Below are 23,075 nucleotides of genomic sequence, written 5' to 3' on the forward strand. Positions count from 1 at the left end.
ATTGGTTGTGGAATGAATGTTTAGTTATTTCACATCTGAACAGACCTTTCAGTAACATGTAACTTCATGACCGACCTCAGCATCTGTTGATCTAAAAAGCATCTGTGATGTTGTGGGGGTACGTCGGTGCTCAGGGCATCCGAACATGTGGCTGCTTCGTGAAAACTGACACAACTGAAGTCCAGAGCTGTGGCCCCCTGAAAACATTTTGGGTATCTCATAAAAGAACGTAATGCTGCAAAAGTAAAAGTGAATCAGAGCAGATGTTTCCGTAGTGAAGAGCTGAAGCAGCCCGTCCCAACTTTATTTAACAAAGCTTGTTTTTTAAATCCTTTCTGAGTGAATTCCAGTTTTATCTACATGTTACACAGTATCCCAGCTTTCCTGGAAACAGGTGCACGCAGCCAGAGGCGGGCCTCCTCAGGGGGGCTCCAGCTGTTTTAATGTGACATCAGTCATCAGAGGAATAATGTCACTGATGTGGCTGAAGAGCTCAGAGACATTAGTCCTGTGGGGATATGACGGTTTTCCCCAAAGTGAGAAACAAACACATTCAATTCAGAATAAAGTCATAGATTCATTCATAGAGTCTGTGTTCAGAGGAGTCAGGTTCTGTCAAACAGTGACATGTGCTCATCTTGTTCTGGTGGAATCAGGAAGAATTCTTCACATGATGCATTTCTACATCTCATTTTGGTGTTTTGCACCAATTATTCATTAAACGAGGCCACTGATCACAGCTAGCACTGCGCACGTCAGCATCTAAAGTAACAGCAAAAGATTTTCTTCTTCCAGCACAAAACACTGAGCATCTCTAGCAGTGTTTCCACATTTCTAATGTGATTAAGCTGCATCGCTAACCTCAACATTTACTTCCTTCTGTTGAGGTCGGCGATGAGACGTGGTTCTTTTTCCTGAAGGACTGAGTAGAAGATGTCTTTGCAGGCTTTGCCTGCTCTCAGAGGGCCACAGTAGAGCTCCCTTATCTGATCCTGAGGGGTGGGCAGAGCTCTTATTGTATTATAAGTCTCTGGTTGGACGACTTTATTCCTTAAAAGAGCATCTAAAATGGGTCCGATGGTGCTCACTCTCTGGATCAAGTCTTCCATGTGTTTGTCCACAAAGTGTTCATCTGAGGAAAAAGGAAAGAAATTACTCTTCAGTGATTTGTTGACAAAACATTCAATTGAATCAGTAACTATTAGAAATAGACGATTTGTGTTAGATTTTCTGTAATTTAGACTTTAAGGATAATTCTGCTGTCTTTAACCGGCTGTCTCTCATTCATGTCTCTACAAGTTCTGCAAACTTTGTTGTCCTCCATATTAACTTTGAATGAGCCGTCTGTTTTTAACATTATTGTTTCATGTTATGTAGAAAAATGCCAATTAAAACAGAAGATAATTCAAATGATTGAGACCCGGCATTTAACTGGGAATAGAATCTGCTCATTTTGAATTTGATGCTAACAATGTTGTCTTCATTCTGTTAGTAAACTGAGAAAATTCAGCTTGTTCCTTCGATGGAATAACGAAACAAATCTGAAGGAATTTCCTGAAAAGCTGCTGAAAAGAAATGTGAATCAGGCACGTTTCCATGAACTGGTTTGAGGTGAATAAACTGGGCTGAATTGTAAGTGGTTGTAATTTAGTAGAAGAAGAAGAAGTTGTCCTAACTGGAAACAAAGCAACAATAACTGCGGTGGACATCTCCAGAACTCTTTTCATCCATTTGATGGTTTACTGGCTCAGATGTTTCAGGATGAACACATGTTGTGTATTTCCTGTTAGTCGTGATACAGAACGATGAACCCACAGCTTCAACCTGAGGAACGATCATCATGGGATTCTTTTCCTGAATTTAAACCTGCACGTCCACAGAGCCGAGCAAAGCAAACGGGTCAGAACGTGAAAACCAATCAGTTACTGACAGCTAACGCTGCATCTGTCATCCTGTTTGTTCTCTGAGCTCTTTCCAGCAGTAAAACCTCATCTTTATTCTCGTCCCGTGTCCTCCTCGTTTACTCGATCTCTTCTTCCACACTTCCTCTCATGGCCTTGTCCTGTTTTGGGTGTGTTTAGGAAGTTAAAACGAGTCCTTTTTAAGCTGTTGGTGCAGTTTTAAGATTCAAAATGTCTTCACACCCTCTGCTGTTTATATGTTTCATCTATCAGCGGTTTCAGAAATCTGATGAGAATGCAGTGCTGGTGCTTTCCCTAATTCTTGTGTTCATGGAAAGAGTTCAAACCTGTTAACTTACCATCTTCTGAGGTATAGAAACCAGCTGCAAGAAACATGTAATAAGCTCAACTTCTTCTTTGACAAACAAGGTTCACACAGTTTGTGAATCTCTTATTGTAAGAGTGTCTAAAAGCTGAGATATTAACTGATAAACAAACATCTGGATCGACTAAAATGTTCCATTAAGATGTTGATGGCTTGATCGTACAGTTAAACGTTGGGTAGTTAAACCGTAGCTTCTGCACAGGAGATTTTCTCATCATTACAGGAAGTAGTAATACCAACAGTCTCCCGGTCTGCTCTCACTGATCAGACTCTCATTCTGCTGCACAGGACCCAAAGTAAAGATTTAAAAGCTGTTAACTCACCCTCAGCTGACGTAGCACCACAAGCTGCTTCACCTGATGATGCAGCAGCTGGAAGAAATTTAAAGTAAATTTAATGAATTTAATGAGGTGCAATGACCTTTTGGAGTCATAAAAAAAGATAAAACAAGTTCAAATCCCAGCTCTATAGCTCAGGCATCGTTTACAGTGGAAACAGCATTCAAAGTGTTGATGGGTCACGACAAGTTGGACTTTGTTGACTGAACGGATGCTGTGATTTTGGGGTGAATTTTTCAGATTAGAGTGCGACGACATCATGAACTCTGGTGCATATTCTCAGTCAGGTTTTAGGTAATCCTAACAGCTAATTCAAGCTCTTTGGTCTAACTTCTGAGCCTGTAAAATATTCAGAAAATGATTGTTTCGAATGACTTTCATTCCCACATTTTCTCCTTCTCATTTCGGCACTTTTGTCCTGTTTCACCCAGTGAGACTGGCCTGGTGGTTTTCTCTCAAATCGCCCCAGAGTGCACATTTCACCCACCCAAACTCCAATTAACTCCAATTTTCTTTTAAAAATGACAGTGAGGGGGTCAGAGATCCTGACTAATATGGAGCTCTTTTAACCAAACTGTACTTATGTGTCCAGAAAAAGATTTTAATGCAGTTCAAGAATAACTTTGATGTGATCTAAAGTTTTTAAAACTGTGTTTGTTCTGTTTCTGGTCTGCCTGAGGCCTTCTTTAAGACTAGTCCCAGCACTCAGAGGTCCAAAGGGCCAAAATGTTGATTATTTAAAGGAAAACGCATATGGAGCCTGTGTGTTTGACACTTTTTAAGTTATTTTAGGATCACACAGTTATCGCCATCAATAGATTTGCAACAACTGTGAGATCACAGCCGAATCCAAAGTTTGTGTAAATGCTCGTCATTCTGCAGCATCTTACCTTCGACAGCACCAGATTTTGGATGGTCATCTGAAGTAAAACAAAGAGAAGATACAAATATAGTTGGGAAATAGTTTGGCACTAACTTCACAGGGTTTAAATCAGAGCTTTGAAATGAAATAAGGATCATAAAGACACACTGTGGGTTTCACACTTGATCAGCTTATTATTACCTTATTATTACCTTATTATTACCTCAGAATCAGGACTGATTAGATGTTTTTCATGAGTTTAGGATACTTGAAGAATTATTTCTAAAAGGGACAATTAAAGCGTTTAAAAGAGTTCAACACTGAAAATATTCGAAGGAATTATTCCCAGCTGTGTGATTGAGCTAAAGATCCACTGCTGACTGTCAGGTACTGTGAAGAAGCTCCTAAAAACCTCTGAGCAGAACCTCAGGACTTTCATGTCCTGAAGAAGCTGCCGTAAATAAGTCGGATTACACAGATTCTATCGCTGATTTTGCCTCTGAGAACCAAACCTTATTTGCAACCTGACTCTTATTAATCTTATTTCTTTCTAATCTGCTTTCGATAACTCACCTTTTCGAATTTCACAGCTCCATACGGGTTTGTCCCTTTTTGAGTAAACGTAGAGTCCAAGGTTGAAGTTTTGGTACGGACTCTCAATGAATACTTCAAAGAAGTTTGGATCTTGGCTGTCATACCTCAGAGTTAATTTCTGAGTAGAAATGTGACATAAAAAGTTAGTCAACGGTACGTTAATTATTGATTATGGATTAAGGATTGTGGCAGTCTGTCTGAATGTCATCAAACCAGAGGAAAATGCATCAAAATAACCAGTCACACGACAAATACTTTCTTAAAATATGACATTTACTTTTGTATGAAAATTCAAACACCGTCTTGCTGATCCTTCTGAATGTGCAAACATCTGGAAAACATCTGGCCTCATACATGCAGTCGATCTGAAACAGTGTTGTACCTCTGGTTGAATCCTTGCTGCATCTATGGAAGCTGTGAGGGTGAAACCTTTGTGCATCTTCAAGGGCGTGTCTGGGCGCGGCTTTTTGATGACTTCATATCCACTGGAAGATTCTTCCATGTGTACTTTCTGTAAATATAGAACAAAATATAACAGTCTCTGCAGAGTAAAGAAGGAAAATTAAACTGAATCCAATGTCTGTTAATGAGAATGTGTTAAACTCAAGTTAGCAGCAACCTTCATGCAAACATGCAGGATATGTTGGACCAAAGGTTAACTTCATGAGCGAATAATTCTGATTCATCATATTTACTTAATAAACTCTGAGGTTAATGAAAATGAACGACCATAGATCCAGCTCTCATTTATTTATATATTTCCAATAAAACAGGAAACAGCTGCAGTGATTTACTGAAACATGATCAAAAATTAATATAAATCTAGAATATGAGGCAGAAACTTCAGGAATAGTTCTCCAGGCTTCTTGAAGGACATCCCAAAGCTCTTCTTTGGATGTGGGCTGCCTTTTGTTCCGTTCTCTGTCAGATGATCCCACACTGCTTCAATAATGTTGAGGTCCGGGCTCTGGGGAGGATTCATCCCTCCATAAGACCTGTTGCCACTGATTTTCAGTCCACTTCTTGTGTCATTTGGCACAGCTCAGCCTTTTCTCCCTGTTTCCCTTCCTTAAGAACGGCTTCTTGACAGCCACCCTTCCATGGAGCCCATTTCTGATGAGGCTTGGGCCAACAGTAGATGGATCAGCTGAAGGTCCAGATGCATCTCTCAGGTCCTGTCAGGTCACAGCTGGATTTTTTCCTCTTTCTTAAGGACATCACTTTCAGATCCTGTTCATCTGCTGGAGATAGTTTTTTAGGCCTGACACTTCTTCTTTTGTCCTCCACTTGTCCAGTTTCCTCAAATGTTTTAAGGACACACTGCACACCATGCTGAGATATGCCAAGTTTTCAGCTAATAGCTCTTTGGGAATCACCTTGTTGCTGCAGAAATCCTATTTTCTGTCTGTCAAACTGTGTTTTCTTTGCTGTTTTTCATAGATGCAGCTAAAGAAATGGGAACAAATGATGTGTCTTTGTGACAAAGTGCCTAAAGATCCAGTTTAAAATGGCTTCTTTGCTAAGTTGTCTGTTCTGTGTCGACTGTGAGTGAAAAAGCAGTGAACAACCTTCAGAAAGCTGGAGAACTATTGCTCAAGAACACAAAGATTAAAATAAAGTCATAAACAAATGAGGGCTGGATCAGGACTTCAGTCCTGGACTGAACAACTTTAGTTGAGAGGACATTCAGTCACCTGTTGCAGAGCAGCATCATGTGGGATCAGATAGACGCGGAGTTTGAGGAACTGTTCGTTAGGTTGATAATATATCAACATGTTACAGTTGATTTTCACACGAAAGATGGAATTTATCACGGCTGCCAACGAAGTGAAGCTCGGCTCTGCTAACTTGACATGCGTTGGTGTGACCTCGGAGACTTTTTCCAGAACTTCTCCGCTTTCATTTATGTGCAGGACTGCAAAATTATCCAGTAGGTTTGGGATGTCATCTGCACAAAATACAACAGGTCAGCATCTGTTTAACTATTAGAAATGCAAAATGAATCCGTTTGCTCATGTCTTCTTACCGATGCAGATCCAGTGTGGCAGGTGCACCTCATTTAACCTCCCAGCAGTGACTGTGACGTCCATTAGAGGACCTGCAGGTGAGTATCGTCTGCTTTCCATCCTCTCTCTGTGTCCGTCCCAAGAGCCAAACTGGTACCTAAAGCTGGACTTTTCCTTACAGACCCAGCGCAACCCAGAGATGCTGCACTCAAAGTGTCCCACGTCAGACTGAAGGCTGAAATATGAGTTTTCATTCTTAAATCTTATTCAGTTATTTTCATTTCATGCACATATATCACCCTTTCAGTTTAAATTTATCATGTAAGTTGTAGTCTCTTGTAAGGTCAGCAGAACAACGGATGATCCGAGCTTTACAGTACAAAAATAATACATTTCCAAACGTCCACTGTAGTCTGAGAGCGATGCTAATGATATGGGTTTGGTTTGGTTGAGATGAATCCATCTCTTAAGTTTGGTTTTAAAGGTTGGATAAGTGGTGCTCTCTCTCAAGTCACTGGGAAGACGGTTGCAGTAATTCAAGGCTCTTGTTGGGTCGACTGTTTGGCCAGACTTACTACGCCTGTACTGTATCACACAGCCTGCTGTAGTGGCTGCGCTAGCTGCCCTTCCACTGCTGCCTTTCTGCTTTACAAACTCACTCAGAGGGGGTGGAACGTCCTAAAAACAAGACAGTGATGATAACTAATAGATTAAAGGGTCTGTATTGGTTTCAGAGTTGTCCTCTTTGCTTGAAATGATCCTGTACGACATGTGGGAAAAGATCACGGCCTGCATAAAGAGGTTAGCTTGTTGTTAAACGTGGTCTTATTTGTCTGAAGTTAGCTAATTTAACGTTAAAGGCCACCTTTTTATTGGAGTCTAGTACGATTTAAAGTCAGATGAGCTCTTCTTCTCCAATAACAACATCAATCTGCTGCATGTTTAGGTGTAAACACAAGTTTTTTAATCCGTCAGAACCACAGACCAGAGCTGTAGTTAGCTTAACTGCAGCTTGTTAAGTAACGCTCAACAAGAGGGGTCCACAAACTGACCCCTGGGGTACTCCAATATTACTGCTGAGATACCAAGAATAAACATTACCAATGTGCATGCACTGTTTTCTAATCTTTCTCTTGTAGTTCCATTTTGCAGTATTTAGGCTGTTATTTTTACCTGTAAGTCAGAGCCTCGTATGGATCAGTGCTGTTCACCTCAGGTTCAAGTTTAGTCCAGCCACCGGAGACCTGCTGCAGAGGACTTTTGTTATGAAGTGCAGATGTTTCTTTTGGACACGTGAATAACACAAACGAACAGATGAATGAAAGGAATTACCATAAAGGCTCCACGTAAAGGCACCAAACTTCCTGAAGCTCCTTATAGAAACACAGACTTTGATTAAAATGTTATGTTGACATATAAAACTGAAATGATGGCTGTTAATAATGATGTGAGAGACACACAAGGGACGTAATAAGCAGCACCTGCTGCAGAATCCAGTGTAATGGAGTTTAATTGCATTTGTCTCCTCTACAAAGGTGATACATGTAACCTGCATACAGTAACACAGACACGACTAAACCTCCCTCTCTGTGTGCAATCTGGTCCAGATGTGCACAGATGTTTTACATTCACAATGTGCTCCGATTTCTGCAAAAGAACACTGAAAAGTGATGTTTGACTGCTTCAGGAAAGCAGTTTTACTGGAAATCAGCAGATAAATCTGGAAATGTAATTTCCCCTCGTCCAACCTTCAGCTGCAGCACTGAAGCTGAGGCTCGGAGCCTGTCTGAACCCCTCATATATTTTCTTTGTCTTCTTTTTTCTATCATCCACACAGTGAAGCTTCTATTAGATCGCCCTCTGCTGGATCACAAGACAAACAACCTTTAATGGATTAAAGTCCACTGCTGTGGTGCTGACAGGCTGTAAATCCTGGATTCATACATCTTACTTCAGTTTGAAGTATCCCCTTAAAGTAACAACCCTAAATGTAGCTACTCACCTTCTATATATACATAATCCAACACTGCCACAAAAAACATGTGCGTGACTTTATTTTGGAGGCGATCCGATTGGAAAACCTCTCATTAAAAGACAGAATTGCTCCATTAAACGAGGGGGCCCGACCAGTTCAACAGTTTCAAATACTGAAAGTAAAAATATCAACTTGTTGGCAGCATTAGTAGAAAGTTCTATACTGAATCATCCTCTGAGGACCACGAACGTCTCTTCCAACTTTGATGTCAATCAGAAACAAAATGAAAAAGACATTTTTTAACATTTGTAACATCCATTTTCCACACAACGTACCTTTGAATGCTGAGCTGCTGTCTGATAACATCTCCACCAGATCAGACCTGTTCATCTCCTTTAAAACCATCGTGGTCACCTCCACAGTCTCTTCACCGTACATCTCCATCATCAGCTCCACCAGTTTATGCCTGTCTGCCGCCAGCATTCTGAATCTTGGGATTCTTCTGAAGCCTCTCATCCACACAATTCTCTGCTGAACTTTCTTAAAATATTCCAACTCCCCTGTTTTGAATGTTTCAAATATTTTCAGGAGGGTCTCCATCACTTCTTTTGTGTTGGTGTCCTGATGGATTAGAAGAGACACTTCGGTCATACCTCTGCATCAGTGATGAAACATCAGCTTTTCTGCATTTGAAGTCATGCACAAGAATACAGCAGACAGCCAATTTCATGCAAATTCTTTGTGTTTGATGCTGTGTTTCTGACTCACAAACTAATCCTTCCTGTCGGGTTCAACCATTTGTGTGGTATAAAAAAACAGGTACATTGTACCTGACCATCTTCAGAGGATTTTTCTTTGTTCAGCCACTTAACTCTGACCTTTGAACCATTCAGGCAGAAAAAAGGCTCCTAACTCAAGGGATGAACCAGTGTTGTGTCGACACAGAACAGACAACTTAGCAAAGAAGCCATTTTAAACTGGATCTTTAGGCACTTTGTCACAAAGACACATCATTTGTTCCCATTTCTTTAGCTGCATCTATGAAAAACAGCAAAGAAAACACAGTTTGACAGACAGAAAATAGGATTTCTGCAGCAACAAGGTGATTCCCAAAGAGCTATTAGCTGAAAACTTGGCATATCTCAGCATGGTGTGCAGTGTGTCCTTAAAACATTTGAGGAAACTGGACAAGTGGAGGACAAAAGAAGAAGTGTCAGGCCTAAAAAACTATCTACAGCAGATGAACAGGATCTGAAAGTGATGTCCTTAAGAAAGAGGAAAAAATCCAGCTGTGACCTGACAGGACCTGAGAGATGCATCTGGACCTTCAGCTGATCCATCTACTGTTGGCCCAAGCCTCATCAGAAATGGTCTCCATGGAAGGGTGGCTGTCAAGAAGCCGTTCTTAAGGAAGGGAAACAGGGAGAAAAGGCTGAGCTGTGCCAAATGACACAAGAAGTGGACTGAAAATCAGTGGCAACAGGTCTTATGGAGGGATGAATCCTCCCCAGAGCCCGGACCTCAACATTATTGAAGCAGTGTGGGATCATCTGACAGAGAACGGAACAAAAGGCAGCCCACATCCAAAGAAGAGCTTTGGGATGTCCTTCAAGAAGCCTGGAGAACTATTCCTGAAGACTCCTTAAAGAAATGACAGAAAGCTTGTCTCAGAGGGTTCAGGCTGTGTTGGAGAATAAAGGAGCTCAGACCAGAGATTCACTTTAAAGCTGCTGAGAACTGATAAAAAACTCTGTTTCTGCCTCAGATTCTGGGTTTATGTTCATGTTTAACCATGTTTACTGAAGATATGTAAAGAAATGAAGCTGATGAGGACTTCTGCACAGTAATGTAAGTACAAAAGAGAAGCTTAGTTGTGTTTTGTCTGTTTCATGTGAACTTACTGGTTTCAACAATGAAGATTGACCTGAGGAGGCAAAACACAGAAGATCAATGAATTAAACAAGACTCAGACCTGAAACTGCTTCAGTTTCTTTTGAATTATACAAAAGATGGAGGATTTATTGAAAACAATTCTGTGAGAAACAGAATATTTTGCGTCAGTGTCGGTCATGAGAAAAGCAAACGGACTGAGTTCCAGTTCTTTGGCTGGTGTTGTGCTGTAGAACTGTGGGGAACTGCTCATCTGAATGTGGCGACACATTCTTGTGTTACCTTTGGGCGTGGAGCTGGTCTCGGGCAGTAATTTCACCAGATCAGTCCTGTTCATGTCCAGGAGAACCTCCCTGAGCACCTCCACACTCTGCGGGCCGAGCCTCTCCACCAGCAGCTCGGCGAGTCCTTCAGGCGTCTCTGCCTGCTCCAGTTGGTACTTCGGGATTTGCTGGAGACCCCTTTGGAAGTATGTGAACTGCAGCAACCACCTGAATTTCTCAAAATCCCTCTGGCTGAAAGTATTCTGTATCTTCATAAGCAATAGTTTCATTTGTTTGTCCTGAAAAGAACCAAAGGATTTACTGATAAAATGTAAATATTTCAGTATGGACATCAGGGTGATGAGATATTTAGTCTAAACAGTGTTATGCATCTTCTTTTAGCAGCAATAAAATGAAGTTTATTGACTGTGCACCAGGTATTTGCTTTTAAATCTCTTTGTACTTCAGTACATTTCTTCATTTCATCCTCAGCAGAGCAGCACTAAACCATCAGTGGAGCATTAGTACTAATAAAGAGCTCAGCTGTTTGTTGGGGAAACTCACTTCCATCCTCAGTGCGTCTTCCTCCACAGACTGTTTCTCTGAGCAGAAAACACATTTAAAAGGAAACAGAGGTCTGTAATCTGTCACAACCTAAACTGTCTGAACCAGAATCCAAACAACAGACAGTTTGATTTAGTGAGTGGCTGACCTTCGGTCTTACCTCTGAGTGCTGAGCGCCTCTCTGGCAGATTCTGCACCAGATCACTTTTGTAAACGTTCATGTTCATGAGAACCTCCCTGATCACCTCCACAGACTGCTGGCCAAGCGTCTCCAGCATCACATGCACTATTTCTGCTCTGTCCGCCCTGAGCCTCAGCCTCGATGAAACGTGGGAGAGATTCCTCAACTGCAGGAGCTTCTTGAATTCTTGCTCATTGTCGCTCACACAGTTCAAAGTGTCCAAAAGCAGCTGTTTAACAGCTGCCATCGTTGCCACCTGGAACAGACAGATATTCAGTCCACTGAGACGTTTACGTCAGCAGAACAAACTTCCTTCTCTTACAAATTCTTCAAACTAGTACATTTGCTGTTTAGTGCTTGTCATGTCATGATTGGGTATGAAAGGAAGCGTCCTCAAACGTCTCAGTCATTCACAGGCAAAGATGGGGCGAGGTTCAACGGTTTGTGAGCCGCTGCACGAGCAAATAGTTTCAGAACAACGTTTTTCAACGTACAACTGAAAGAAACGAAGGGAATTCATCATCTACGGTCCATCATATCATCAAGAGATACAGAGAATCTGGAGAAAATAGGCGGAGAAGCAACACTGAAGGCCTGTGACCTTCGACCCCTCTGCATTAAAAAGGATATGACCACATGGGACCAGGACCCACTGTCAGGTAAAACTCCACCATGCAAATATATCAAACACATGCACTGTACCACCAACAGTATTGGCTCATCTGCTTTTACACACACATGAACATCCCATTGTTAATCCAAAGGGTTTAATATGAAGTCGGCCCACCTTTTGCAGCTTTAACAGCTTCAACTCTTCTGGGAAAGCTTTCCACAAGCTTCAGGAGTGTGTTTGTGGGAGTTTTTGACCATTCTTCAGACACTGATGTTGGACAGAAGGTCTGGCTCTCAGTCTCTGCTCTAATTCATCCCAAAGGTGTTCCATCGGGTTGAGGTCAGGACTCTTTATGGACCTGGTGTGCAGTCCTGTTGGAGCAGGAAGGGTCCATCCCCCAAACCGTTTCCACAGAGTTGGGAGCATGAAATGGTCCAAAATCTCTTGGTATCTGAAGCATTCAGAGTTCCTTTCACTGGAACTAAGGGGCCAAGCCCAGCTCCTGAAGAACAGCCCCACACCATAATCCCCCCTCCACCAAACTTTACACTCGGCACAATGCAGTCAGACAAGTACCGTTCCCCTGGCAACCGCCAAACCCAGACTCCTCCATCAGGTTGCCAGATGGAGAAGCGTGATTCGTCCCTCCAGAGGAGGCGTCTCCACTGCTTTAGAGTCCAGTGGCGGCAGCTTTACACCACTGCATCCGACGCTTTGCATTGCACCTGGTGATGTGTGGCTTGGATGCAGTTACCATGGAAACCCATTCCATAAAGCTCTCTACGCTCTGTTCTTGAGCTGATCTGAAGGCCTCATGAAGGTTGGAGGTTTGCAGCGATCGACTCTGCAGAAAGTCGGCGACCTCTGACCCCGCTCTGTCATTTTACCTGGCCGACCACTTCCTGGCTGAGCTGCTGTCGTTCCCAATCGCTTCCACTCTGTTATAATCCCACTGACAGCTGACTGTGGAGTATTTAGAAATCTATCACGGTACCACCTGGGATCCACTGAGCTCCTGAGAGCGACCCGTTCTTTCACAGATCTACATGCCGAGGTGCTTGGATTCACACACCTGTGGCCGTGGAAGTGACTGGAACACCTGGATTTAGTTATTTGGATGAGGGAGTGAATACTTTTGGCAGTATAGGGTATATAAATAAATCTAACTTGGTGTTTGTCCTTTTCTTTACATGAATGATTGGTTTTGGGTAAACTTTTATTTGCTGTTTTTGCTTGGATGATATATTTAAAAAAAGAACATTTCCAATGCAAAGTAGAACTGGTCAAGATAGAGATTGGCAGTGAAGTTAAACACACCTGACTTGGTTTTACAATTCTCCGACAGCAAAGTTCAACTCATATATATATATATATATATCATATATCATATACTATATATCATATACCAACTCTGGGCCTGAGCTCATCTGAGATGCAATGACGCAAAGCAGAAAAGTGTTCTGTGGTCTGAAGAAATCATGGACGTCGTTTCCTCTGGGCTGAAGAGGAAAAGGACCGTTCAGATGGTTATCAGAGCTCTAAAGCCAGCGTGTGTGACGGTGTGGGGTTGTGCTGGTGGCCATGGCTAACCTGCACGTCTGTGAAGGCTGAAAGGTACAAAGCAACATATTCTGCCACCCAAGCAACGTCTTTATGAGGGACTGAAAATATGAGGCACATTACGAAGAACAAAAAGCGAGACAGTGAGTGTCCTCTGCTCCTAAACGCTGACTGAGTGTCGGTAAAAGGAGTGTTTTTAAAATGTTTGAACGCTGTTGCTCACCTTCTGGATCAGAGCAGGGTGCTGTTCACCCACAGAGAGTTTCTCTGAGGACAAAAGAGGGAAAAGAGGCTCATGAGCGTCTGATTTAACAGCCATGAGCATGTTTCTGTCCTCATGGTCTCACCTTTGCTGCTGGAGCTGGACTCTGAGAGCCTGCGCACCAGATCAGGCCTGTTCAGCTTCTTTAAGACCTCCACGCTTCTCCCCACAGACTGCTGGCCGTACGTCTGCACCATCAGCAGCACCGTGTCCAGCAGGTCTGTCTTCGTCACCTGCTCACCGTGAAAACTCGGATGGCGTTTGTCACGGCTGATTTGAAGCAGGACGTCACGCTTGAAGCGCTCAAGCTGGCCGTCAGTCAGCTCGCGCAGCGTTTCCAGCAGCAGCGCAATAAAAGCCTTCATCATTCCCACCTGGTGAAGTTAAATCCAATGCTCATGAGTTAAAAGCACATGTTTAGCAGTCTTCCAGCAATGTAAGAAACTGTATGAGACACTAACACACAGACACGTTTCATTTGGCCTCATGAAGGGGACTTCTAACAGGTTCGAGACGCAGAGCAACTGATCTCCCAGCCGTGAAATGTTGGGTCAGAGCTGAGTTTGTGTCGTCGTGTTATGTGAGCTGTGCTGATGTGACTTCACTCACTTTCAGGTTCAGCGCAGGCCAGTGTTCATCCTGTCTCTCTGAGGAGAAAAGAAATACACAAAAACATCAGGAGTTATAATCAGACGCTATTTCTATCAGTCTACTTAGCGTCGATTATCTTTGCCAAACATGTGCTAAACACGCTGAAATGTAACTTTCAAGGCTTCCATCTTGTTTCAGTTTTGGTTTATATGAACAATGAACTGTAGACTCGTGTCTTCTTTCTGATGTGATGGAATATTTGATTTAGTCGTGACAGGTGTCTGATTTGTCTTACTTTTGGTTTTTGAGCAGGTTTCTGACAGAACAAACGCCAGCTCGAGCCTGCCCATGTCCGTTAAAACATCTGCAGCCACCTCAAGGCAGCGCTGACCACACGCCTTCACCAGCTGATCCACGACTCCTGCCTGGTCTGCCAACACCAGCTGGCTCCATGGGGTTTGTGGAAGACCCATGTGGAAGTAAGTGAACTGCAGGAACCATTTTAGTACTTTAAGATCCTCTGGACTTAAAAACGTCAGCGTCTCCAAAAGCTGTTCTTTAGCAGCTGCCATCTCTGCCACCTAAAGAGAAAGAAAAGACTCTTTCTTAAGATGTTTGAAGATGTTTTCGCTTTAAAAACACCAAAAATGCAGCGTTGCCAGGATTAATATGTGTATGTTTCTGCATTCAGCAGATGCTTTTATCCAAAGCGACTTACAACATTACAGCTAACTGTCAGCTGCTAACATCAAAGCTAACAATAAGCTCCATAGAAGGAACCCAGGAGTCCGACTCTGTCAGAGGGGACAGAGTAGAGATAGGGTGCAGGCATAGAAGGAAGTGCAGGAAGATAAAGTGCAGAGATAGAGGGGGGAGGGAAGTACAAGGTAAGTGCTGGGATAGGAGATGCTCTCTGAAGAGCTGGGTTTTCAGGAGCTTCTTGAAGATAGACAGGGACGCCCCTGTTCTGGTAGCGCTCGGTAGGTCATTCCACCATCGTGGGACGACACATGAACAGAGTTTGGATTGTCTTAGGCGTGGTGTAGGAGCTGCTAGACGACAATCCTGGGACCAACGGAGGGACCCAGTTGGGACAGAAGCCTTTGCAAGAGCATTCAAGCAGATGGAGCCGCTCCATTAAGCTCTTTGTAGCTAACATCAGGGACTTGGATCTGATGCTAAGGGCAGCCAGAGGAGCTCAATGAACAGAGGGGGGATGGATAATAAGGTGTACGACCCAGGAGAAGGCGACCGGAACAGGTGTCACATTGCTCACCTTTTGGATCAAACGAGACAGGTTTTCATCCATTTTCTCCTCTGAAGAGAGAGAGAAAAAGAGGGAAAAATAAACGATGTGAACGTCCAATTCCAAAATGGAGCAACACACCCTGATTAATATCTTATCATTAGAGACATGTATTGACTATCTCTTCATTATGTAAATCAAAGCAGATATAAAACAACCAGCTTTACGATTTGAGCACATTTCATCTTCATCATCATACCTTTGGATACAGATCTGAAACACAGCTTCTCCACCAGGTCGGTCCTCCTCATCTTCTCTAAAATTCTCTGGGTCATCTGGACAGATTGCTGACCGCACGCTTCCACCAATAAGAACACTGCGTCCTGCCGGTCTGCCATCGCCAGCAGCCTCTGTGGGATGTCTGAGTAAAGTTTGCGATGGTCCAGCAGACCCTGGAGGATCTCCCTGAAGCTCTCGAGCTCACGTTCCCTCAGACAGGACAGTGCTGCCAACAGCTGCATCATGTCAGACTGCAGGCGTCTCACCTGCTAAAATCAAGATGAAGGAAATGAGTCAAAAGTGCCATTTTTGTGTTGAGTTCTCATGACTTCACACATAAATAATTACACCACAACGCACTTTATTGCTGTACAATAAAATCAAATGAAGTAATTAACTTTTTTGTTAAATATATATTTGTATCTTTTGAAAAGATCATTGTGCTTACACTCCTGTTTAAACCCATAAAGGAATAACTAACAAGTTCCTGAGTAAGGACTCATTTATATCAACCAAAACGCTATGTTTGAAGTTCTGTTAATAAAATAAGATCTTATTAATTAACATTAGAGTAAACTTTATCTTAGTCATGAAGAATGCAAATTAGCACTGTCCCAGTTTACTTTAAGTTGTTCCACATTAGCAAACAGAACATTTGCACTTTAAATGCAGCTTTTCTGCAGTTTGATTGTAACTAAAATACACTGAGCACAAAGCTACCACCTTTAAGCTCACTGGGGATTAGTCTGGCTGCAGTATGCTGACATTTAACACATTTAGGACATTTATTTTTCATTGCACAGAGCGGATGTGACCTATGCCTTCTGAAGGAGCTGTTAGGCTGCTTAATAAAGGATCCAAGGCCTGATAATCAGGATAAGTCCGGAGAAATTAGCAAAATAACACCTCATAAAACCACTGCTGTTACGGGTTTAGAAACAGCTCGAAACAGGAAGTGGACAGACCCAAACTGAAAGTAAAACTCCAGGGTTCGTGTTGGCGGTAAAACGGCCCTTACCTGCATCTGGTCTGCCTGAGAGGGGCCCTCATCGGTCCCCGGCCTCCTCGGCAGAAGCAGCGCCTCTGGGGTGAGGCGCTGCTCCGCGTCCCACAGACCCATTGGGAAGATTATCCGCGTCACAAAGGTTCTTCCCACAGGGATCAGTCAGAAAGAGTAACCCCACACACACGCTTTTTGGTACTTCCTGGAAGTTGGACTCACATCTGCTTTTCCGCCTGTTTACTCCCAGATAAGCTCTGCCCACCCGGGCTGTCTGCGACGGAGTCAGCCCTGGAAAATAAACCCAAAGAACAGGTTTTAGGGACTTTACTCAGTCATTTTCACTACATTTACTCCTCTGTTCGCCAGAGAACAAAATAAAATAAGAACAAATTAGTTGAATTACTTCAGAAACTTATAACTTATAAATACTTCCGCATTTCAAAGTAAAGACGTCTGCGATGGAAGCGGAATCCAGAGTTTCTTATGAAAGGTGCAGGAAAAGTAAGTACACCCTGGTTCATTTCTGACATCACTGAGTTGTTTGACTGGACAAACGTTACGCAAAGATCCAGTTTAGAGGGTGGAATAGGAGGAGCGCTCAGGAGCGCGCGCTAACGCATCTGGCGACGCACTTCCTGTCAGAGAAAACCGAACCGCGTGAAACCCAGTCCGGGACTTTTGGATCTCTGAGTGACAGATGTCTCGTGTCAATGTGAGAAAGTGCGTGGAGCGCGCGCTGGACAGCCTCTCTGAGGAAAGCTTCGACAGGTTCCGCAACGAGCTCGTGGAAAGACGGCAGGAGCCGCGCGTTACGCTCAACAAGGTGGAGAAGAAACGTCCGTTTGAAGTTGCAAAAGTGATGATCTCCACCTTTAAAGAGGACGGAGCTTTGGAAGTGACCAAGGAGCTGCTGGAGGAGATCGGCTGCTCCCAGGACGCAGAGGACATGAGTAAGCGTCTCTATCCGGTCATATCACTTCCTCCAGTCTGGAACTATGACCCACACTCTGTAAATGTTACACTTTCACGTGAACCTGTTTCCTGCTGCCAGGTGTGCCCCCCCCCCCCCCCCCCCCCCCCCCCGTACCCCCAAGTCCCACGAGACAAGACGCTGAAGTTGGCTGAAAGGGATCAGCATAAAGGGCCATTTCACTGTTTTTCTGCACCCTGCAGTTCATTTTAATATTGACTGTTTCATGCTTTAGTGAAGAATGATTTAATTTCCAACAGGAGAATTTATCAGGAGCATCTGGATATTAATAAGAGCTGCTCTCCGGTCAGTAAGAGGGTGATGAGTGTATTGTTGTTGTCCTGGAGGCCATCGATCACCGCTTTACTGAAATACTCTGAACAAGCCCTGACATCACACTGTAAAATCACTGAATGTCAGATTCCTCAGAATCTAACTCTGTGTTTTTCTCATCCTGACAGTTAAAGCAGCGATGGAAGCTGGATGTTGTCCACCAGCTGGTCAGTAGCAGTGAGTCGTCCTCACGTCTTCTGTCATAACGTGTGACATCATAACTGATGGACTTCAGAAATGATCTTTTCATTTCATAGCACAAACTCCATAAAGCAGCAGTAGTGCTTCCTCATTGGTGTCATCACATCCAGAGGATCATATTTCAGCGTCACAGCTTCTTACCTGCTGGATACATTTGAATTGCATCTGATTTTTGAAGCTCTAACGCTGTCTTCCTGTTTCTCACAGCTGGAGGGGCTGCAGGGGCACAGACTGAAGGTAAGCTGTCCAAACGTCTTCCATTTGAACACGAGACAACACTTCAGCCCATGTTCTGCTTCCATCAGGAGGTTCTGAGACAGTTCCTTCAAAAAGCATCGCCTGCTTTAAATCAGGCTTCTATCCACTCCTGCTACATTCAGAACAACTGAGCTCCAGACGTGGTCTGAACTCCCCGATTGCTCCGTGTAGCCTTTAAAGATCAGCTGGGCTCAACTGTGCAGGTAAACGTGCCGAAGGTTCCCTGAAAAGCCCTGATCAGCAGTAACATCAGTTCTGAACTGTTTGTTCTGGTCAAATGCCTTTTAAGAGGAGTCTGACCACTCAGATATCACTGATGATGACCCCCACCTGCCGCCATCCACATCATTTCCCAGCAGCAGCACCTTTATTCTTCAGGCTGTTTGCCATGAAGGGACACATCAGTAAAGGGTTGATGGCACAGTGGAACCGGGCGGCCCCCCTGGATGTGAGGGTCCTGTACTTTCCTGACCTGTAAACTGTAGACTGGGTGTCCTCTGTGGACCGACCCACTGAAAGTGCTGTCGGGCCCGGGGGGGGGGGTGGATATTTCTGTTTGTTTCACATGGTACAGAAACCCCAAACATCAGAAGCCACCACTGGGGCTCCTTTCCTGGGGTGTTTTCTGATTGAAAATCACCACAGAGCTTCAGTCTATAAACCTAAAAACTACCAACCAGGCCAGAAATCTGGGTGCAGTGATGGACTCAGACCTAAAAACACATTAAGGCAACAACAAAGTCGGCCCACTTTCACCTTAAGAATATATCAAGGCTAAAAGATCTGATGTCTCAGCAGGACCTGGAAGAACCGGTCCATGCATTCATCTTTAGTCGGTTTGATTATTGTAAAAGCATCTTTAAAAAGTCAGTTAGACACCTGCAGCTCATCCAGAACTCAGCTGCTGGAGTCCTACTGAGACCAAAGAAGTGGAGCACATCAGTCCAGCTGTGAGGTCTTTCCACCGGCTGCCGGTCCATCAGAGGATAGACTTTAAAGTTCTGCTGCCGGTCCATCAGAGGATAGGCTTTAAAGTTCTGCTGCTGGTCCATCAGAGGATAGACTTTAAGGTTCTGATGCCGGTCCATCAGAGGATAGACTTTAAGGTTCTGATGCTGGTCCATCAGAGGATAGGCTTTAAAGTTCTGCTGCCGGTCCATCAGAGGATAGACTTTAAGGTTCTGATGCTGGTCCATCAGAGGATAGACTTTAAAGTTCTGATGCTGGTCCATCAGAGGATAGACTTTAAGGTTCTGATGCTGGTCCATCAGAGGATAGACTTTAAGGTTCTGATGCTGGTCCATCAGAGGATAGGCTTTAAAGTTCTGCTGCCGGTCCATCAGAGGATAGACTTTAAGGTTCTGATGCCGGTCCATCAGAGGATAGACTTTAAAGTTCTGATGCTGGTCCATCAGAGGATAGACTTTAAAGTTCTGATGCTGGTCCATAAAGCTCTGAATGGTCCAAAATGCATCAGTGACCTCCTGACCCACTATGAACCTCCCAGACCCCTCAGGTCATCTGGATCCGGTTCTTTATCAGTTCCCAGAGTCAGAACCAGACCTGGAGAAGCTGCATTCAGCTTCTATGCTCCACATGTCTGGAACAAACTCCCAGAAAGCCTCAGATCAGCTGAAACTCTCAGGATTTAAGTCCAGGTTGAAGAAACATCTATTTTCAGCTGCTTTTGAATAAGCTTGAGTTTCATATTCTAACTCCTGATTTTATCTATTGTTCTTATTTCTTTCTTTTGTTTAAATTTTAAATCCTGCTTTTTATTTCTTCTGTTTTAATGTCTCTGTAAAGCACTTTGAATCATCAGCCGTTGAATTGTTCTGTACAAATAAACTCGCCTTTTGTGTCATCACACCAATGAAATCAGTAAAATCACTGAACGTCACATTTGAACTGAGTCTTATTCCTCAGAATCTAACTCTGTGTTTTTCTCATCCCGACAGTTAAAGCAGCGATGGAAGCTGGATGTTGTCCACCAGCTGGTCAGTAGCAGTGAGTCGTCCTCACGTCTTCTGTCATAACGTGTGACATCATAACTGATGGACTTCAGAAATGATCTTTTCATTTCATAGCACAAACTCCATAAACCAGCAGTAGTGCTTCCTCATTGGTGTCATCACATCCAGAGGATCATATTTCAGCGTCACAGCTTCTTACCTGCTGCATACATTTGAATTGCATCTGATTTTTGAAGCTCTAACGCTGTCTTCCTGTTTCTCACAGCTGGAGGGGCTGCAGGGGCACAGACTGAAGGTAAGCTGTCCAAACGTCTTCCACTTGAACACGAGACAACAGTTCAGCCCATGTTCTGCTTCCATCAGGAGGTTCTGAGACAGTTCCTTCAAAAAGCATCGCCTGCTTTAAGCCACTCATCTCTGAGGTTTAACATATCAGGCCTGTGCTGGACGGGAAACTCTTCCAGGCTGCCTGTCACCCACTGACCCCCCCAATCCTGAGTTGGATTAAGTGGGTATAGAAAATAGATACGAGCTTTTCATTATGTCATAATATTTGATAAAGAAATATTTTATATATATATATATATCTGATCCAGCAGCTTATATATAAGCTGGGTCACTGCTGCTGAAGCTGATCCAGCAGCTTCAGCAGCAGTGAGTGTAAAACTAAGTGAACCCCTGATCCAGCAGCTTGCAGCAGACATTGTTCCAGAAGTCTTGAGCTTTGTTCAGATGCAGCTTTGCAAACCTAAGCTGTGCTGCCATGTTCTTTTTAGAGAGAAGAGGCTTTCTCCTGCAGCCCTTCCAAACAAGCCTTCCTTGTTCAGTCTTTTTCTAACTGTGCTGTCATGACCTTTAACCTTTAACATGCTAACTGAGGCCTGTAGAGTCTGAGATGTAGCTCTGGGCTTTTTCACCTTGGGGTGACCTTTAACCTTTAGCATGCTAACTGAGGCCAGTAGAGTCTGAGATGTAGCTCTGGGCTTTTTCACCTTGGGGTGACCTTTAACCTTTAACATGCTAACTGAGGCCTGTAGAGTCTGAGATGTAGCTCTGGGCTTTTTCACCTTGGGGTGACCTTTAACCTTTAACATGCTAACTGAGGCCTGTAGAGTCTGAGATGTAGCTCTGGGCTTTTTCACCTTGGGGTGACCTTTAACCTTTAGCATGCTAACTGAGGCCTGTAGAGTCTGAGATGTAGCTCTGGGCTTCTTCACCTTGGGGTGACCTTTAACCTTTAACATGCTAACTGAGGCCTGTAGAGTCTGAGATGTAGCTCTGGGCTTTTCCACCTTGGGGTGACCTTTAACCTTTAACATGCTAACTGAGGCCTGTAGAGTCTGAGATGTAGCTCTGGGCTTCTTCACCTTGGGGTGAACTTGCTGGGACGTCCACTCCTGGGAAGATTGACAGCTGTCCTGAATGTTTTCCACTTGTGAATAATCTTTCTCTCTGTAGAATGATGGACTCCAGATAGTCTGGAAATGGCCTTATAACCCTTCCCAGACTGATGGGCAGCAGCAGCTGCTTCTCTAAGATCATTGCTGGTGTTTAATGATCTTCAGTCATCACATTTTAAAATGATCCAGAAGTGTTCTGCATTTTTGGCAATTTCTTCCTTCTTTTCACAGATCAGCAGTTTGATGATGACAGCGATATGGACTTACGCTGAGGCAGCTGTGCAGTGGTCCCCTGAAAGCTGGAGACGAAGCCAAAGATTTCTTCTACGAAGTCCTGAAGACCCAACAGGAGTTTCTCATTAAAAACCTGGAAAAAAAAAAGAATTCTGTGGTAAAAACCATTTTTAGGCCCAAATAATCGATGTGAACATGAAATGTTTGCTTTACAGTAGAAATGAGGAAATGTGATTCTAAATGTTATGTATCGGTGCCATAACTGAGCCTCATTTTATAGAAAAAACAAAGTTTTAAAGATGCAGGGACTGTTTTCTTATGATTTTTTTTACCATTTATGGACTCAATGATTTGATCAGAAATGTCCTATTTTAATGCAACATATGACACAGAATAAGAGTCTTTTTAACCTTAATAGATTAATATATTTTTAGTAAAAAAATAATTATTATCCCTCAGGTTTAATCCGGTCTAATAAGAATCTACTGTTGGTTCTTCATTCCAAATGTTTTCTAATATGAACTCAATAATAAAATCATCCCTTTGAGTGAATTTTAAGAGTCTGTCTTTAAAACATCAGTTTTATTTGATTTATTTGCTGATATTTTGCCAAAAGGGGGAATTTGTGAGCCAGAAGCTTCTGCAGCGTCACAACATTTATGTCCCACCAGATCTTCAACATCACCAAGATCATCAACCTGAACATGGTGGGGGGGGGACTGAACTTTATAAGACTTTATTAACCGGAAACATCCTCATTTCCAGGCATAATCATGACAACAAAGTTTCAGTTTTAAGGTTTGATGCATCAGGAAACAATCTGCGATGACCAGGTCTGAAAAGGAGGAAATTACAACCTCAGATGACCAAAAAAGAAAAAAGGTCTCACTCTAATATTTCGCTGGACCGCCTTTAGCTTTGATGACGGCCCTCATTCGCAGTGGCATCATTTCGATAAGCGTCACAACATTTATTTCCCACCAGAGTTGCATTCATTTTTCTCTCAGATCTTATGGTGATGATGGGAGAGTCGGACCGCTGAGCAAAGCCCAAAGATTCTCCCTGGGGTTAAGGTCCTGACTCCAGATGTCTCATGCTCCCTGAACCTCTTTCACAGTTTGAGCCCGATGAATCCTGGCTTTGTCAGCTTGGAATAAGCTGCTCATCCAGGTAGTCAGCTGACCTCGTTCTCT

At 43.3% G+C, this 23,075-nt stretch overlaps 2 protein-coding genes across 2 annotated transcripts; one reads left to right on the plus strand and one right to left on the minus strand.

Annotated features, from left to right (window-relative positions):
- Positions 1–301: 301 nt before the first annotated feature.
- LOC140315923 (uncharacterized) lies at positions 302–16,801 on the minus strand. Its single transcript, XM_072393535.1, has 21 exons — positions 16,529–16,801; positions 15,491–15,779; positions 15,262–15,302; positions 14,281–14,566; positions 14,004–14,041; positions 13,480–13,768; positions 13,356–13,399; positions 10,939–11,215; positions 10,779–10,816; positions 10,234–10,513; positions 9,963–9,985; positions 8,397–8,682; positions 7,419–7,459; positions 7,260–7,333; positions 6,107–6,321; positions 5,775–6,028; positions 4,463–4,591; positions 4,060–4,198; positions 3,515–3,544; positions 2,610–2,657; positions 302–1,132 (listed from the first exon to the last, which is right to left on the minus strand). The coding sequence occupies exons 1-21, from the start codon at positions 16,628–16,630 to the stop codon at positions 870–872; spliced, it is 3,186 nt and encodes a 1,061-aa protein (XP_072249636.1). The 5' UTR covers positions 16,631–16,801; the 3' UTR covers positions 302–869.
- Positions 16,802–17,139: 338 nt separating this feature from the next.
- Positions 17,140–20,731, plus strand: LOC140315809 (uncharacterized). Its single transcript, XM_072393386.1, has 7 exons — positions 17,140–17,463; positions 17,945–17,983; positions 18,225–18,325; positions 18,447–18,478; positions 18,654–18,723; positions 20,234–20,282; positions 20,514–20,731. The coding sequence occupies exons 1-7, from the start codon at positions 17,211–17,213 to the stop codon at positions 20,729–20,731; spliced, it is 762 nt and encodes a 253-aa protein (XP_072249487.1). The 5' UTR covers positions 17,140–17,210.
- Positions 20,732–23,075: the final 2,344 nt, after the last annotated feature.

This window comes from Leuresthes tenuis, unplaced genomic scaffold (genome assembly GCF_036924035.1).
Source record: "Leuresthes tenuis unplaced genomic scaffold, fLeuTen1.0.hap1 SCAF_10, whole genome shotgun sequence".
Lineage (NCBI taxonomy): Eukaryota > Metazoa > Chordata > Actinopteri > Atheriniformes > Atherinopsidae > Leuresthes > Leuresthes tenuis.

Excerpts from the sequence above, each read along its gene's own strand:
- LOC140315923 (XM_072393535.1), bottom strand. The coding sequence starts at position 16,630 with ATGGGTCTGTGGGACGCGGAGCAGCGCCTCACCCCAGAGGCGCTGCTT. Across the intron at positions 14,567-15,261 it reads TGTCTCGTTTGATCCAAAAG|GTGGCAGAGATGGCAGCTGC; the intron begins GTGAGCAATGTG and ends CTTTCTCTTTAG. Across the intron at positions 4,592-5,774 it reads ATGATGCTGCTCTGCAACAG|AAAGTACACATGGAAGAATC; the intron begins GTGACTGAATGT and ends CTATATTTACAG.
- LOC140315809 (XM_072393386.1), top strand. The coding sequence starts at position 17,211 with ATGTCTCGTGTCAATGTGAGAAAGTGCGTGGAGCGCGCGCTGGACAGC. Across the intron at positions 17,984-18,224 it reads TGGATGTTGTCCACCAGCTG|CTGGAGGGGCTGCAGGGGCA; the intron begins GTCAGTAGCAGT and ends TGTTTCTCACAG. Across the intron at positions 18,479-18,653 it reads AGCTGGGCTCAACTGTGCAG|GCTGTTTGCCATGAAGGGAC; the intron begins GTAAACGTGCCG and ends TTTATTCTTCAG.